The 18,963-nt window shown below is 47.0% G+C and overlaps 2 protein-coding genes across 2 annotated transcripts; one reads left to right on the top strand and one right to left on the bottom strand.

The window, feature by feature from the left end:
* Positions 1 to 1,904: 1,904 nt before the first annotated feature.
* Positions 1,905 to 4,034, bottom strand: LOC121330736 (coiled-coil domain-containing protein 190-like). Its single transcript, XM_041277458.1, has 3 exons — positions 3,435 to 4,034; positions 3,068 to 3,185; positions 1,905 to 1,974 (listed from the first exon to the last, which is right to left on the bottom strand). The coding sequence occupies exons 1-3, from the start codon at positions 3,628 to 3,630 to the stop codon at positions 1,905 to 1,907; spliced, it is 384 nt and encodes a 127-aa protein (XP_041133392.1). The 5' UTR covers positions 3,631 to 4,034.
* Positions 4,035 to 11,513: 7,479 nt separating this feature from the next.
* LOC121331234 (leucine-rich repeat-containing protein 52-like) lies at positions 11,514 to 15,167 on the top strand. Its single transcript, XM_041278489.1, has 2 exons — positions 11,514 to 12,390; positions 13,751 to 15,167. Exons 1-2 carry the CDS (start codon positions 11,739 to 11,741, stop codon positions 14,053 to 14,055), a joined length of 957 nt encoding a protein of 318 aa, XP_041134423.1. The 5' UTR covers positions 11,514 to 11,738; the 3' UTR covers positions 14,056 to 15,167.
* The last annotated feature ends 3,796 nt before the right edge of the window (positions 15,168 to 18,963 follow it).

Raw genomic sequence — 18,963 nt, forward strand, 5'->3', positions numbered from 1 at the left:
CGTTAATCCAAGATCTGTGCTAATCAGGGTCTGGGAAACTTGCTGTAAGTGAAGTAGACACATGTTTCAGCTAGTGTCGGCTTCAGGTAACTAATTAAGAACTGTGTGTGGTGGTGGTATTATTATATCTGATTAAGAACTGTGTGTGGTGGTGGTATTATTATATCTGATTAAGAACTGTGTGTGGTGGTGGTATTATTATATCTGATTAAGAACTGTGTGTGGTGGTGGTATTATTATATCTGATTAAGAACTGTGTGTGGTGGTGGTATTATTATATCTGATTAAGAACTGTGTGTGGTGGTGGTATTATTATATCTGATTAAGAATTGTGTGTGGTGGTGGTATTATTATATCTGATTAAGAACTGTGTGTGGTGGTGGTATTATTATATCTGATTAAGAACTGTGTGTGGTGGTGGTATTATTATATCTGATTAAGAACTGTGTGTGGTGGTGGTATTATTATATCTGATTAAGAACTGTGTGTGGTGGTGGTATTATTATATCTGATTAAGAACTGTGTGTGGTGGTGGTATTATTATTATATATGTTAGGAAGGGGTGGCCCCTCCCTATGAGAGCTAGATGTGATCAGCACCCAGCACTGTGACCAGTCGATTAATGGTGGGTGTGACCAGCACCCAGCATTGTGATCAGTCTGAAAAACATGAACAAGTGGAAAAATACAGTGGTAAATGCATAGTAAAGAAAGGAGAAACTGCATAATAATTACCGTGCAGATTTCCAGTGCTGAACTTTTGTAAGGGGGCTCTGTCAATTCCAGATGGATCAGGAGAGAGGGTGGCTGAGTGACAGACCTCTCCTGCCAGCAGAGCTCACCTGCTGTAAACGGAGCAAGTCCAGACACGCTAAAGGAGAGCAGAGGCAGCAAACACCCAGCATGCACTGCTTTCCCCAGGGTCGGCTTGTTATCAGCATCAGCAAACTCTGCAGTGGCAGCCTGGAGGGGTCTGAGGAAAGGAATTAACCCCTTGAAACCCACAGCCTTCACCAGCCTCCAGAGTGAATGAGTGAACCAGACAGAAAGGGTAACTGTTTCTATAACGTTCAAATACAGAGACAAATCGCTGTACATGAATTCATTGCTGTGTTACGAGCACTGAAGTCAATAAAATAGTCATTTCACACACACACACACACACACACATATATTTGTGTGTATATATATATACACATACACACACATAAAATACATGACAAAATGTTTCAAAACTAAAAATGTCTTCATCTTAAAGTGGAAACTGAGGGTAATGAAAGTTCCTTTAACAAGTCAGACGCAGATTTAAAAACTCAGAACGAAGTTTAGTTTCTTTAATTATTGAGAAATTACGCCTATGAGTATGACATTTTTTATACTCTTTTATAGCATTTACAACTGTTTCACACGTAGTTCTGTGCTGCATTTGTGTTTGAGGTGTCAACACTAAAAAGCTCTTTAAAAGTCAAAATGAGCTGCTGTGGACGAGAGTCTGAGTCTCCATGGAGCTGTTTCTGCCCTTCCTCAGCTCCGCTCCAGCTGCTGTGCAGTCTCCTCGGGAGCCCTGCTGAATATGTCCTGGATGGAGAGCTCCCTCTCCCTGTCAGGGATGCCTCTGTGCCGGATGTAGCGAGCCTTGCCTGCCTCAGCCAGCGCCTCACTGAAGCTGGGCAGAGTGTACAGCGTCCGGAGGGAGCCGTCAGGAGCCAGGGCGTCCAGGTCCAAGCGAGAGGGGTCCAGCAGGGGGGACGTGGGGGGGAGGGAGATGCCGCACCGCGGAGCGGGACTGTGGTTCACCTCCACGCCAGAATCCTCAGACCACCACCCCTCCACTCGCATCGCCATGGAGACGGGCTCCGGACCCCCCCTCCCCTGCCCCATGCCGATGAACTTGTTGATTCATGCCTACAGAGTGTGAGAGAGACCTGCTGGGATAGCCTGTCCTCCACCCCGCAAGGGCGTGAGTTTCTGAGACCTAGGAGAGAAGGCACACAGCAGTGTGTTAGACAGTCCCAGAGTAAGCTGATCCAGCCCCTGGTGTTCAGTGCCAGCCCAGAGGGGAAGGTCAAGCTCCTTTTAGTTAAGAGGCACCCAGTTAAAGAAGAGTGCAGTGGCAGCTCTCTAACTTCAAGCTGCGTTAATATTTAACTGACACCAGAGAGGGAGAGAGGGGGGGATAGGGAGTGGGGGCAGATGAGAAAGAAAGACGGAGGGGGTAGGGAGATGGAGAAGGGGAGAGGGTAGGGAGAGAGAAGTTGAGGGGGGGGGAGTTAGGAAGAGGGAGAAGGAGAGGGAGGTGGAGAGGGACAAGGCTCTATTGGATCGATATTGAACTGGAAAGTTGAGTGAAATGATCCATCTCAGCCTCCCACCAGGGTTTCAGTCTGCACTGGATGCTGCCTGTCAGAGCAAGCATAGCAGCCCAGAGGGCATTACAGACCTACACATCACATGGTCAGTTAAAGCTATGTCAGTCATCCGCTCACTCAAGGTTACCTTCCATAGGGTCCCATGTTTACAGCACACCAAACATCAAGCTGAATGAGAGTTTTTAGAAAGTTCAATTTTAGCAACACTTTATCTGACCCAATGAGCCAGAAAAGCACTGAAACACAAACCTGAGACTGGCTTGCTTCCCAGAGCTCTGTATCCGAACCCCTGCTACATGCACACGCACAGACACTGACACCGGTAAATAATTCAGTTCGCAACTTCAAATCAATTGTAGCTAAAGGAGCTGCTCAAGATTTTTGGTGGCACAAGCCCATATGGAATATCATTTTTGTGACTGTTAAAGCTCAGCTCTGAACCTGCCTGCTGCTGTCCACTCCACCATCACGGCAAAACTCCCTTTAATTGTGGGCTGATTGGGTGTCTGACTCGGCAAGAAAGGGTTTCAGCACACATAACGGGGCGATGTAGTCAGAGTGCTTTACAGAGCTCTAGGAAAGGGGTTAACAAAGACCCTACTCTACGTGCCAGTTGTACACTGGAGAAGAGGTGTAGGACACACACAGAAGAGCCCAGGTGTTGTATGTTTCCCTCCTTCACACACGCACCCTCCTCACCGGAGTCCATCGGGCTTGCTGGTAGCCCCACCGGGGATGGTGGGTAGGAGGGCCCCTGGGGGACGGTGTGCTCTCTCGTAGTCGGAGCAGATTACCCCAGAGCTGCGGCAGGAGCTCCCTGAGGAGACAAACCCAGAGCGAACATCATGACATCACCCCTGAATCCACAACCACGCTGCTGGACAATGCACTCCATTTTCAGAACCACAGGCCACTGAATATGAAAGCTGTTCAGTCCAGTTCACAGTACCTATGCTTTATTAAACTTTGCTATGCTTTTACGATGCTAAACCTTTTATAAAGGAATCAGGATCAGTATGCATCAATGACTTGTGCAGTACTGTGTGTCTGAGTGCAGCTTCCTCACCCTGCCTCATGCCGCTCAGGTCCCTCTGAATGCGCCTCTGCTCGCGTGCCATGGCGTTGACGTGGTAGATCCTCACCCTGTCCAGCCAGTGCAGTCTGCTGAGGAGCCTAGCCTCCACCTGCTTCGCTTCCCTGTCCTCCGCCTCGGAGCGCCGTGACATCTCTGCCTCCGAGAACAGCACTTGGGAACGCTGCATCCTGGGAAACAGCAGAGACACCCCAACACACGAGAGACTGGGGGAGGGGGGCTAATGGTTAGAACTGAGGGACTGGGAGGCACAGAGTGTGGTTCAGGGGTTAGAGCTGAGTTTGGGAGGCAGTCTGGTCTAGGGGTTAGAACTGAGGGACTTGGAGGCACGGAGAGTAGTTCAGGGGTTAGAGCTGAAAGACTGGGTATTGATTGGTCATGTGAAGTGGTTGCTAGGATCAGCTCTATTATTGGGGATAAGACAATATAATCAAGCCATCAAAATGATTCTGCATATTAGCCATGATTTAGCACTAACCCTTATCAACAGGCCTTTGTTTGCACAGTAAGCTGATTTTACAAACTGATATTGTAATGAAAGCGTGAAAATGCACCAAAGGATGATATTTACACAACGTTGTTGTTTTAGTAACTTAAAATGAAGTCTAACTGCATTAGATAATTACACCGCACAGCCGAAGCACAGTCTCCTATAATCGTGTTCCAGACTTTTCATTTCAAAGTATGGAACCTTGAATTCCCTTTTTAAATGTCTCCAAGAATATTTTTCCTAAATGTTAAACCAAGGTTATACAAAATATCCCTAGAAAGAGCTAAATGTAGCGGTGGTTACTGTAGTAGGGTTAATCTTCTCTAAATCTGCTTCTACTGTCAAATACCATAATCATAAACTAACATTTAAACAAACACACACAAGGGCAGCTGTACCTTACACCGGGACATATTTTGTTACCACGGTTATAAAATACTGATCAATATGAAAGCTATATCAGGATCCACAGTCAGAGAAGGTTGCTGGTTGCACAGAAATCCACACTGTTACCCAGAGAAGTTAAACAGCAACAGGTTTTACACCAGTCCTAAAACTCTGGCAGTTATTCCAGGCAAAAACAAACAACAACAAAAAAAACTGCTTGCCATGCATCTTTCTAGCCTAAACTGAAGAAAAAGCATGTTTGTGATAAATTCAGTGGTCCTGTGAATGTAACATATCCTGTGTAGTAAGAGACCGGTCTCTTTTTTGATGTTTGGGTTGAACTCTGTGGTTGTACTGGGAAGTGGGAACTGAGACGTAGGCTGGTCTCACAGACCCTGATTAGTACTAATCTTGGATTATTTTACCTAAAATAAAAACGAGTTAGTCCATGATTTGTGCTAATCTAGCTCTGTGAAACCAGTCAATGGACCACAGTGGGTTCTCATCTCCCTTCAATTGAATTGAATGTACTTGCTGCTGGATTTAAGAGGTCTGTTTGAATGAACTATTTTAATGAACAAAGTGGAAAGAGGCTTGTAATATGTCAGATGAATAGTTTAAGTGGTGGTGTTCAGTTCAGCCGCTGTTCATATAATTAAATTAGACCCGACATACACCTAACAAAACTCCCCCCTTCCCCTATATAATCCTCTTTTTCACATGCACGCTTGTAACGCATAGTTGATCGATTACCTCAGTGTGGTAGAACTGCAGTCTGAATTCTAATATTAATTACAAGCATACAAACCATCTACCACTTGTGAAATAACAGAGGGAAAATCGAATTCATATCAAATGTGAGCTTGCATTCCTCATGAAATCACAGTCTCCGCTCGAACACAGCTAAACTTAAAAACGCCCACGGGTTTGAATTGAATACAACAAAAAAAACTGACCTTTTTATGAATCTTTTTCAGGACAGAAATCTTCACTGTGGTGTAGTCCTGTGCAGGTGGGCATATGATAACAACGAGGTCTAAAGGGCTGGTATTTCTCGGTAGCCGAACACGTCCCTCACCGCTTTTTGCCTTGATTGATTATCTATTAACACTGGCTTTGAAGATGTGTTAACTCCCCCAGATACACTACCACAGTTCTAAAATCCAGCGCCTTATTTCCATGAGTCCGATGCGCTAAACTGCAGGTTTATTACACATGAAAGGGGGGTTTAAAGAGAAAGTCATAAATAAATTTACAGCGCTATATAATACAGCACCGGCAAAGTTCATGCCTTCAGTCTCAGACTGTTGTTAGTGACGTCTTTGCAAGTCTGTAGCCACCAGTAGCGACTGTGTCTACATGAGGGGGCTGAACAGTTTTAAATAAATCGCTGTGATTCTGTGTGACGCACCGGTTCTTTCTCTCTCTCTGGCAAAGTGTGCGTCGGTTCTTCACACAGGCTAGTCATAGGAGCCACTGCAGCTCTGAAATCGTCAAGATTTTATTTAGACAATGACATATATTATTATGGGTTTAAGCTGCCGAATCAAACCCGTTTCTCCTGGTAGCAGTACACTACAGTACTACAGCAATAAATGGCAGATCAGTAATATATTTTGGACACAGAATTATTATTATTATTATTATTATTATACAGTACACCCTGCCATGCATTTCATTTGCAGGGGTCATTTTACTTGTCTGTTCCAGTGATTGAATGTGCGCTGGTCTGGCCAGTGTTATCTTCACTGCCTAACGCTTCACACAGTTGATGTAATGCAGTTTTCCTAATCACTCAGCTCTAACCACTAGACCACACTGCCTACCAGTCCTTCAGCTCTAACCACTAGACCACACTGCCTCCCAGTCCCTCAGCTCTAACCACTAGACCACACTGCCTCCCAGTCCCTCAGCTCTAACCACTAGACCACACTGCCTCCCAGTCCCTCAGCTCTGACCACAGGAAGAATTCTGAACTAGTCCTTCCCCTTGTGGTAGAGCTGGCATGAGCCCAGTTCAGACCCAACCCGGGAATGTGTGTCTCACGTTCATTGGGCCTTGCTGCTAGGTGAAAAAAAAGGGACAAAGAAATGTGATCCACCAGCTTAAAGGTTGCCATGGAGACCAAACTATTGTTCCCCGAGATGCTGAATGCTCCAGACAATGGCTGAGCGGTCATGTGATTACTTGCAATTCCAAGACCAAGGGTCCTCACCACAGAGGATGGTCTTAAGATGAACCTTTTATACAAGTTTCCAAGTTTTAGTTTTTTCTTTTATTTGAACGCAGGGCTTGTGTGAAGTCCACCAGCTGGGAGCAGGCCAGATCATGGAGAACTTGCAGGGCCAGAATCATTTTACATTAGATCTGCAGCAGGCAATCTGCACGGCATTCACCTTCCAAACCACACACTACATTGTGCTTTTTGTTCCAAACGTCATCTGCAAAGGCAATACAGTCCCTGTCCTGCTTTATCACTCTATCTTTAACAGCAGCATATCGGCTAACAAAGCCCGACCTGCTACATTGACAGCAGCCCTGTTAGATGGTATTTACTGACTTTTGTTTTTCCAAATCAAGCACTCTTACTACTGTAAGACTACTGCCTCTCCTTCTTTAAGAAACTCATCTTGTTCTCCACGAACCTCACCGCTCCTCACAATGACCCCGGGGCCGTACACACACACAGTCTGTGAGGAAGCCTGCAGTCAAAGTCACTTCACTTAGCAGTTGTTTCATTCTATCCATACTAATTGCCCCAATTTGCCAGCCTGTGACAAGTACCAGCAATGTGAGAATTAATATCAGCACAGAAATAGATTGTATTCAGTGACAGAGATTGGGCTGCAGCTCATTCCTCATCCAAACAAAGCCAGTGTCCTTGGAGTCTCAGAGCAGCTGTCAATCTCTGGATCCCCATAAAGCCAGAGCAGACTCAGTCGTGGAGATAACATTTATTCATGAAAACTAAAAGCCGTCAGAACCTCTGGATAGAGGCATCGCCAGTTACAGAAAGGAAAACAGCAGCACATGTCTGTAACCCGCCTCTGCTGAATGCAGTCCTGCTACTGTAGGCTGCAGGGAGCGCGATAGGCTGGTAGTCTTGTCTGCACCATGATGCAGACTGCAGGGCCACCTGAGGCTCTGGTTACTCTAACCTACATAGAGCTGCTGCTGTGCTTCGGGTCGCTCTGCACGCAGACAGAGATCAATAGGACTCAGAGTAACTGCGTGTGTGTCTACCGTGTGTAGGGTGTCTCTTACTGTATCAGAGATGTCATGCTAGAGGTTGTGACTGCTCAGACTGCATGTCTTTTATAAAACAATGTAGCGGGCAGTGTTGTGTGATGCACCCCTGCTGTGGATTCTCACCCCTTTAGGTGAGATGAGGAGGTTAGCAGCTCTCTAACCTCATGCAGAGGAGTCTGGCTCTTTTGCACTGTGGTTAATGGATTAGAGTGCTTCATGGGATTCAAGTGCACACAAGTTCAGAAACACTGATTCCTCTGAACCAGGTAAACTCAGTGGATTTCTTTTCAGATTCAGTACAATCAGTTGCAAAAGGACTGATTCCTTGTGCACTCAGACTCGAGTGTAGATGATGGGGTGTTCTCATCTAGGGCACGCTGCGTTGTCTCATAAGGACTCGGTCGCATCATTCTGGCCTGATCTGTCCTTGCTGCTGGAGTGGCTACTTCAGTTTGAATCCTGATATCACTGTGCCCTCTGGTGGCGAATCCCACACAATGCTCACTGTGTAGTTTTGGAATATCTTGCATTGCAAACATCATAGAAAAGTTGTTCTAAATTGTTCTAGTTTTCGAGTTGGAACCTCCTATCAATCTCCCCTCGCTCTGTTAGGACTGGAACCAGGCCCCCATGCTTATGGGTTGGTTCTTTACAGTGCAGTTCTATGATCCTGATTTCTTGCATGGCTACATGCGACAGTGTTGTGTTTCAATCATAATGTTATTGCAATGCCACCAGTATAGACCAGGGGTGCACACATCTTGTACTCAATGTCCAGAGTCAGTCAGGTTTTACTAGCATCATTAAATAATGAACTGATTGAGACCTTGATGGAAAGATGACTGTATAACTGATTAAGAGAGAGTATCGCACTGCCAGATCAGGGACCTCCCCAGACTCCACTCCCTGATCCAAAGGAGCTGATCTTCTCTTTTCAACCCTATATGCTTCATTGACTCAAGGACTAACCTTATTGTTTGCCAAGCATTACTAGACTATTCTGATGAAATGTAATCCAAGCCATTCAGGCACACCTTTGTCTAAATATGCATGTTTTACTTTATATTTTATATGCCACTGTCTGGCTGCATTCCTCTTACTCTTTCACTGAGGCGTGGAACTTTTTTGCAACAGTATGTGAAACCCACCCCATCTCAGGGTAAATTCTCGGGCAGGGCAGTAATTTCTCACGTCCCTGGTTATTACAGCAGCAGCAGGTCCATCCCAACTGCCCAGCTGCAGTCTCTCAGAGTGTAGTGGAGCTCAGGCACTATGGAGGCTGTGCGGCCGGGCAGTTCAGTGAGGAGGGAGCCCCGTACATGCCCTGTGTGCTTCAGAGAGTTTGACCAGCTCTGCTGCCTGCCCTGCACCCTGCCCTGCCGGCACACATTCTGTCACCAGTGTCTGCTGCACCCGAGCTTGGCTCCAGGGGGGCGAGTTCTCTGTCCGCTGTGCCGGAGCCTCTCCTGGACACACGGCACCTTGATCAGAAAGACTGCTGGCCACCTGCAGGGGAAGCCAGAGATACTACAGCCTCTGGAGGAGGAGGTGGAAGAGGAGGGAGGGACACTGTCCTCAGACCCCAGCCAGCAGAGCTCCAACCCTGAAGAGATCCCAAGCGCACCCCCCCTGGTTTCAGCTCTGAGCCTCACTGTGGGGCTCCAGAACACTCCAGACCTGCGCTGCCCCCTCTGCTCTCAGCAACTCCACCTCACCCCGGGTTGGCCATGCACACTGGACTGCACTCACACGCTCTGCGAGGGATGCCTGACTCGCCTCCTCTCCTCCGCCACCGGCCGCTGGGTCCGCTTCCTCTACTGCCCCCTCTGCAGCGGACAATCAGTTGTGTTCTTGCAGAGCCGCGCCCCGCCGCCACCCCCCGGTGTCTGGGATCACATCCCGCGCCCCTCCTCTCCAGAACTGGGCCCTGCACGCATCGTCGCTTCCGGGAACAGTACCAGACCAGAGCCGGGAACACGGGGAGATTCCCAGGACACAGCGGAGAGCCTGTGCTGCAGGTCCACAGCTCCCTGTGTGCTGCTATAGTGGAGCCACTCTTCATACCCTGCTAGGGATGCACATTCCCCTGCCAGGGGCTATAGTGGAGGCAAGACTGTGTACTTGCCCAGGAACTCAGCAAGAATACTCTGTAAGTTCACTTGTGCACTTCACAGTGTAGCTCATGAAGGATGAGCAAAGAGCTGCAAGCATGCTAAACACATAATTGAACCAATTCGGGTTTATCATTATTTATTACTATGGAACTTATCCACTGATATTAACCCGTTGACTGCACACTCGATTAATTATTGAATAAAGAAACTGGATTCACTTCATCACCCGTGCAAACCAGTAACTGCAAAAAAAAAAAAAAAAAAAAAAAATTGAAATACTCCATCATATCAAACTGACCATAAACATTCAAAGTGAAGAAATAGTGTAAAATTACTTTACATAAATAATTCAAAAACTAAAAGAATACGCAGTTATTAAAGGCATAACCGCAATTTAATACATGTAAACCGGTATTTACTAATACTGCAAAGAGTAAAACAATAATATATTATAAAGGGTGTCCCATATAGGCATCATAGTGAACATGTTTGCATTGGTAGGCTCGCTTTTACTTTCGAGTGAAATGTTTTTAAGCAAACAATGTCGTAAAAAAAAAAAAAAAAAAAAATCGTACTGAATGATGGATTTGTGACACCCGTGTGTTATTGGCTGTAGGCAGGATAGGATATGCAAACCCGCCCCTAAAGCCCTGGCCCATAGACATGACTGAAAGAGTCGGTGCTTTAGAACTGCGCAGGGGTTTATATATCATGTCATTAATAAGAGCACAGTCTTGGTGTGGAAGTGCAGACTTTGCCCAGATGGAATGGAGGTGTTTTCTGTTTGGTTCGCGTTGTGCATAAGCAGGGACCCTGGATACCGTACTAAAAAGCTGCCACAGTACACGAAGCAGCAACTCAATAATCCACCAAATGATGGAGTTTAGAGCGTAGTGAAACTGGACTGCTTAATAAGACACTTGATATGCATCCAGGATGGAAAGATACACCTAAGGGCAGTCGCTCTGCATCGTCGTTTAGAAGCCTAATGTGCGTGAAAGAAACATAGCAATATAGTCTGTGATTGTATACGGCTTCCTATTATTATTATTATTATTATTATTATTATTATTATTATTATTATTATTATTATTATCATTTTAAGTCAATTTCACAAGTTGCTAATTGAATACAGTCAAGTCGTCATTCGATTATTAAAAGGAGTAGTGCAGTGCAGGTAACAAGCTCCAGTGCGTGGTATTGGGCTCATTGTAAAACCTGGACTGCCACAAACTGCTATGCAATGGGAGTCTTATTCACACCCCGTTTTAATTCCTTTAGGGTTTTTTTGTTGTTGTTGTTGGTGCAATCGAGCTGTCGCTCCCTACCCTACATTGCAATAAGCGACAATGTATTTATTTTTAGTAGAAGTGCATTACTGCGTTGGTACTCTGCAGAATGGTTTCTTCATCCAAACTACTAGAGCGAAACACAACACTGACATTTACTCTTGCGTGCAGTGTTTGAAACTAAAAACGTCATCGACAAGTGTATACGCTTTAAATAAACGAGGTGGGCACCTGTGTTAAAACTGATACAGTAGCTATGCCTTTTTCCAAGGTGGCATAAATACACCTGATCCCCCGTCACTTCCTCACTTCACTTTCATTTTGCTGAGACATTTGCCGGCAGGTATATTATTATCTCTCTCTCGTTCACACACACAAGGACAGAACACCCATCTCTCTCTCTCTCTCTCTCTCTCTCTCTCTCTCTCTCTCTCTCTCTCTCTCTCACACACACACACACACACACACACACACACACACACACACACACACACACACACACACACACACACGCACTGGAGAACGCTGCGTCTTAACTCTGTCTCGATCAGTTACAGTCTCGCCGGCTGCAGCGACGGCAGACTCCAGGCCAGAGGACAACAACAGCCTTCAAACTGCAAATGCAGATATGAAAAGAACAGAAAACCGAACCTGAACTCCTGCGTTAAAGTTCAATGAAGAACAAGTATGCGGGGCGGTGCATCTACGTTGCCCTGCTGCTGGAGTTAATGAAGCGATCAGTATCATCATGTTTCTTCCTATTCCAGTCCCCTACGCGAACACCTTGCTGTGGAATTCCCTTGTCATCTTTACCGTGCTGGTGGCGTTGGCTGCGGCTATATCTGGCTGGTGCCCGGTCAGCTGCATCTGTAACGACCAGCTAGTGGTCCACTGCACCGGGCAAGGGCTGGCCGAGGTGCCCCTGGACTTACCCCTGGCCACAAGGCAGCTGCTTCTTTCGGACAACAAGATCACGGAGCTGCCGACGGTGCAGCTCAATTACTTGTCCGACTTAGTGTACCTGGACTGCAGTAATAACTCTCTATACAACCTCTGCGAGACGACTTTCATCAATCTGAAGAAGCTTGCCTATTTGGACCTCTCTTTTAACAAGCTGGTTCAAGTGGACGACCGGATGTTCGTCGCCCTGGCTAGCCTGGTAGTCCTCCGGCTGACTGATAACCCCGGGCTGGATCAGATGCACGTTGACGCCTTCGCGGAGAACTCGGCTCTGCAGGTGCTGGACATAAGCAGAAATAACCTGACCCTGCTGAACATCTCGACCCTGATCACCCTGCCCGCCCTCAGGTCGATCGGGGTCAGCGGGAACCCCTGGGAGTGCGTGTGCTCCAATGAGGACCTGTGCCTCTGGATGCAGGTGGAAGACTACAAATTCCAAGGTGAGCGCGGGAACATTTAGACGGATCACGGATTATTACATTAGAAATGCAGTCAGTTGTATTTACCTTATTCAATGCATTGACCTGTGCAGCACGTAAGAGAAAAAAAAAACACTAAAGGGGAATAAATGTTGCACAGACAGGTGTGGGTAACCGTGCTAACTTTGGACATGTTTTGGTTTTATGTATACGTTATAATAACTGCAGCAAACCTCCTTATCCAATCTAGTTTCGTAACGTTTTACGTCCGTTTCTTTACTATGACAAATATTTGAAGGCACTATAAGATAGCTGTCCTCTCCTCAGTCCTGATCCACGTCTACCAGAGACACCTCAAAGCTCTTTGAGACAGACAGAGAGGGTCCCTTTCACACGTGACCTGCATACCTTCTTGAATGAGAGACAACTGTCAGAGAACACCTGGGTGACTGGGACACCTGCAGGCAAACACTGAATTGAGGGATGAGCTCGATTGTGTTGAATATTCAAAGGTGTTTATCATTGAAGGTTGAGAGAAATCATTAGGAATGAACTACAACACAGCAAGGGACAATAATAAGGGGCACTGGAGCTAATTGAGGGTAGGGCTGGATTTAAATAGAGACTTTGGTTATTTAACAAAAAGCAGTAATCTGATAAGAAGTACAGCTTCTTTTTTATTTAAAAAAAGATCTAGCCAGGATGGTTGTCTATAGTAATCTATAATGTCTGCCTGACAAGATAAAGTTTCCTGCATGCATGGCTGTACACTCTGAGCGCCAGCTAGGATAAGATACAAACACTCTCCACACGTTGCCATCGTGAGTCTAGGTCCTTGAGGTCTGTATTGTCATTACACTGAGGGTCTGCAGGCTGGTCCAGAGAGCAGGGCACCTCTATACTTTACCTGGAAAGCCGATGGCTTTGGTGCCTGGAGAAAGCATTATGCAGAGGAATGTGGTGATGGAACAATTTGAGACGCCCAAAGTTAAAAATTCATGGGGTTGGTAATTGCAGCCCTTGAGGAAAGAAAGCTGAATCACATACTGAGAAAAAACTGGGAGAGCCATGTGTCAAGAGACGAGCCCACTGGACACCTTGACCATCCCTGATCAGACACCCAGTCCACAGAGAAGGGGGGGGGGGAGCCTGCTGAGTGGAACTGGATAGAACTAAGGAGCTTGGACCTGAAAGGTTCTCGAACTAGTCATATGTCTGAAAACACAGTAGGGTCTGGTCAGTACAGAGCCCCCTGTCTTTGTGTCACACCTCAGTTGTTTCACCTGGTAAACCTCTTGTCTGAGTCAGTGTCAAGGGTTGTATGGAGTTCTCTCTGCATGTCTGTCTTCCCTCTTGTCCTGTTGTTTCTGATGTGTTCCAGACGACGAGAGCACGCTGTGCCGCGGGCCGGCTCCGCTGAGCGGGATGCGTCTCTCAGAGCTGGGGTTGAAGCTGCGGGTCGATTGCCACCAGGGCCTGGACAGCTGGGACTACCTATTCCTGCTCACTGTGGGCTTCCTCATCTTCTCCGGGGGCACTGTGTCGGCCTGGGTGATGGGTGTGGTCATGTTGCTGTACGAGCGCTGGGAGAACAAGCAGGAGAACGAGGAGGGGGATGAAGAGGAGGGGTCCGGCGGGGAGAAGCAGGTTAACGGGGACCTCAACAAACCCATCCAGCAGGTCTGAGTGGGGCTCCCCCACCCCCTCCCGAGGACTATCAGAACGTGCAATAACATTCATTTATTGAATCAGGAGGGGACTCTTGAGACACAAGGACAGTCTCTTCACACATTCGTCATTATGAGAAGGAAAGTGTTGCACTAGGCAGGGGAAGTGGGTATCCTGTATAGGAGCTGCTATGTCACGCTCCCAGAGCCTGACTGATGCACTTATACCTGAATGTGCAGAGAGGAGGGGTGATGTATACTCTCCCTGTTCATTTCCCATAGGGCACTGAGATACACAGGACCAGTCATGGGTTGGGCAACTCCATCTGACATAGAGGGTGTGGGAGGTACCATCAAAGGGGTAAGAGCGTGCATAAAGTATAAAACTAGTGGCACAGAGATTAAAAAGGAACAGCTCACCCCAATAGGATTGTGGGGTTCTCCCAGAAAGCTCCACTTCCTCCCATACAATCGGTAGAACAAAATCTGATCTGGCTCACAATAGTGAATGAGGGATGGGGGTGTGAGACTTTTCTTCCCTGTGACAGTCTGAAGGGAACCCTGGTCTGTCTGTGAAGTATTCCACTACGCACAGCTAGCTAAGGCAAGGCTTCAAACTGACACTAGCCCTGCATCCAGCCCTGGGTTGCAGTGTAAACAATGTTAAATTTACTATGCAAATGCAATAAAAGCTGCATGTCAGTTTGAGTTTCAATCATGCTAGGTAAGACAGTTGATCTGACAGGCTTGTTTCTGGCCCAGCCTCTGTCTGCACCTTGCTCTGCACTCTCGGATGCTTCCCTTCATTAAAAGCCCAGTAATAAAAGTAGTTGTTTAGTTCATTGGTGTATAAAGTTTTACTACATGCCAACTTTGTACATTTCCTAATAAATGTGAGCAGAATGAGTCTGAAGTGCTGTTGCTCATCGCTCTTTCTTGGGTTTGTTTTCCCTCAGGATCAGGGTTGCTGGAACCCTTATTAACTGTGTATTGGGCTTGGGATCATTTCAATCATTTACCATCAATAATTATGCTATTGTCACCTGTTACAGTCACTTTTCATGTTTTATTTCACTAATCCTTTCTTACCGACAGCTCTGATGTGTGTTGTTAATTTGTGCCCTTATAAAAGTTTACCGCAGTAAATTGCAGTATTTTTGCAGTTTTCTCATGCTTTATACGATGCATTTACAATGGTTTACTGTGGTTTGTCGTGTTTCTTCATATTCTTTACCATACCCTTCTGGGCTTTACAATGCTAACCTACAGTATGCTTTATCATGCTTTTACTATTCTTTAGTACACTGCTATGCTTTTACTATGGTAACTTTTTACACTGGTGAATGCAGGCAGGCATGCTATTCTTCCCAGGCACTAGAAGCTGGCGTGCTGAGCTGGAGAGGTTCTCTGTGTGTCACATTTCATATGAACCGCCCCCCCAGCTGCCTGTCACTGGGGTGCAAGTGGTTCAGTTAGAGGCCTTGCGGTCTCGTGGGACTGAAACCTGATCACCGGCCTCGCTTAGCCACCATGTGGCCCTCGGAGCCACCACAACCCCACGGTGCAGACCATTAATATTAACAGAGGGGAGAAACTCTATGAGGGTTGTTAATACTGCAGCAGGCTTTGTGTGGGGTGACTGGGAGGAGTGTTGTTTTTTTAATGTTGGGGCTGTCAGGATTATCGTTTCACTGTGGTGTTGGAGAGCACCAGGGCAGAGGCTCGTCCTCCATTAGCAAAATGAGAATCCTGATTGGGTTTCTCTATGAAACTCAAAACAGCAGGAGAGCAGAGCAGCGAAACCCTGCAGAATTCTTACCCTGGCTGACATGCACGGAGCTTAATTGGCAGTTTTACCATCAATTGCCTTTTATTGCCATGGAACATACAACTTTAACGTGCCTGTACAACTTTATTTTGTAACATAAGAGACTTCATTAACCCCTTAATCTCCAGAACCAACCAGACAAAGTTGTTTTGTTCTTGTCTTAGAATAGATTTTTGATGGGGTGCAGCAGCTAGTTTCATCCAGACAAACATGCCAGTGCACATACGCTGGGGGGCGTACACTGCTGGAGACGTGGGAAAGGGGGTCCGAATGTGAAATGAAGTTAAACTGGAGGACACTGTCATTATTTCCAGGGCTGTGGCTTCACAGTTAAAGCTGTGGCTGTGATGGGGTGGGGGGCTTTTACCTGCTACTTTTTAAACACAATCTTTGGAAGCTGTGAGAGATGTCCAAAGACAGGACAAGCCATGTGTGTTTTGGTTTTATAGGAGTATGTTTGTCTTTAATTTCTCCTTGTTAATGCACTGGTTGATATCACAGCAAGTCTATGCCAGGCATAAGCCTGTGCATTCAAGCAAAAGAGAGATAAGCTTCATTACAAGAAAAATAATATTATGAAAGTGAAATGCGATTTAAAAGAGGAGAATTAGGCTAGAGCCTTCAGCTGATGCAATGCTGGTGTTTGGACTAGACCTAGTCTGAACAATGAAGGAACCTGACCCAGACTCAGACTGCCCCTCCCTCCTCCACATACCTGAGAGGAGCAGTGGGGGAGCCCAGCCCAGCGACAGCCCAGACCCAGACTCAGACTGTCCCTCCCTCCTCCACAGCCCTGAGAGGAGCAGTGGGGGAGCCCAGCCCAGCGACAGCCCAGACCCAGACTCAGACTGCCCCTCCCTCCTCCACAGCCCTGAGAGGAGCAGTGGGGGAGCCCAGCCCAGCGACAGCCCAGACCCAGACTCAGACTGCCCCTCCCTCCTCCACAGCCCTGAGAGGAGCAGTGGGGGAGCCCAGCCCAGCGACAGCCCAGACCCAGACTCAGACTGCCCCTCCCTCCTCCACAGCCCTGAGAGGAGCAGTGGGGGAGCCCAGCCCAGCGACAGCCCAGACCCAGACTCAGACTGCCCCTCCCTCCTCCACAGCCCTGAGAGGAGCAGTGGGGAAGCCCAGCCCAGCGACAGCCCAGACCCAGACTCAGACTGCCCCTCCCTCCTCCACAGCCCTGAGAGGAGCAGTGGGGGAGCCCAGCCCAGCGACAGCCCAGACCCAGACCCAGACTGCCCCTCCCTCCTCCACAGCCCTGAGAGGAGCAGTGGGGGAGCCCAGCCCAGCGACAGCCCAGACCCAGACTCAGACTGCCCCTCCCTCCTCCACATACCTGAGAGGAGCAGTGGGGGAGCCCAGCCCAGCGACAGCCCAGACCCAGACTCAGACTGTCCCTCCCTCCTCCACAGCCCTGAGAGGAGCAGTGGGGGAGCCCAGCCCAGCGACAGCCCAGACCCAGACTCAGACTGCCCCTCCCTCCTCCACAGTCCTGAAAGGAGAGGTGGGGGAGCTCAGCCCAGCGACAGCCCAGACACTGCAGAGAACCTGAGGGAAGCACACACTAACCAGGCTTATGAAAGACAAAAGTGCCAACTGAGCCAGGATCAGCCTCTCCATGTACTGTGCAGAGAGACCTCCTACATGCAAACACAGGGATCTTGCTTAAAACAAGGGCACATGCATTATAGAGAAAGGCATCTAATTCATCAAGGCTGCTCAAGCACAGCACAGGAGGCTTCCCTTCATGCACCTTTCACAGCTTTGATAACAAGACTGAGCTAGAGATGCGCCGCTGGTATTGTACTCAGACACTTACAGCCTCACAATGTCAGTGGTGGGTGTGTGCCAAGTAGAAGCATATTTCAGAAATTCAGCTTTTAGACCCCCCCCCCCAGTGGTTGAGAAAGGAACAGTTTTGCTGGTATGGTAGGTATAGATAAGTACTGCAAGGTCAATCTTGGTCTAAGTGGAGAAACTGGAGTAGAGGCTGACAGAGAAAGCACATGCTGCTAATAGTACTTTAATCTGCCCCACAGAGTTATGGATGTAAAATGAATTAATTATATGTAATTGTAATTAATTATATGTATATTTCTAAATCTTAAGTCTGAAATAACCACTTTTAAACAGTATGTATTGAAACATATATAGTTTAGAAGCATTCTCTGAGGTTAAACAGAGCTATGATAAATGTAAAACAAACCCTGGATAAGAAAAGAAATCTGCAAATTAAATTAAAACAGGCCTTAAAAACACAACGTTCTTAAACAGATTTGCAGGGCCCGCCCATGTCTTAAAAGATAGCACATTATTATAAAGGACTAAAACATACATTACAGTCACTATTTAAAACAAACAGACGGTTACACTCCAGCCCATTTGCAACAGCCACACACCGCTCTGCCAGGCTGGAGCAAAGTTCAGGATCCAGTCACATCCAGGGAAGGGCATTCATGAGTTCCAACCCAACTAAGTCTTGAGCATGGCTTAGGATTCACTGTGTCCGTCGAGGCAAACTGTATTGGATCCAGGATCTGTTCCTGTTTTGCTCGAATCTTCCCAGTTTTGAGGAACGTATCCCAGGAATTCAATATGCCTTACCAGGACACTAACTACCAGTACCATTAATTGAGCTTGATAAATCAAGGTCCAACATTGTTGTAATAAACCCACAATATGAATGAGTTGTCAGTACTATAGTGCAGTGCTATAGTAATATTAGCAAAGTTTTCTAGTGGATAAATAAAGGATTTCTAAAGTTTTGAAACCTTAACACACACACACACACACACACACACACACACACACACACACACACACACACACACACACACACACACACACCTCCCCTCCATTTGGAGCTCGTGTTTTTTGTACCTCAGGGGTGCAACCCTAATTAGATCTAGTAGATGGTTTCAGGGATGGTTTCAGGGGTGCTGTAGATCAAACAACGTGTCTCCTGAAATGACCCAGTCTTCAAGGATCAGTTCATTTACATGAACGCTGCTGTTAGGTGCTTGGAGGTATTTTCAATGCAGCGTCTATTCCTGCACTAACAGTATGTACCATAAAAGAGGGTGATTGTAAGGAGAG

This window comes from Polyodon spathula, chromosome 18 (genome assembly GCF_017654505.1).
Source record: "Polyodon spathula isolate WHYD16114869_AA chromosome 18, ASM1765450v1, whole genome shotgun sequence".
NCBI lineage: Eukaryota > Metazoa > Chordata > Actinopteri > Acipenseriformes > Polyodontidae > Polyodon > Polyodon spathula.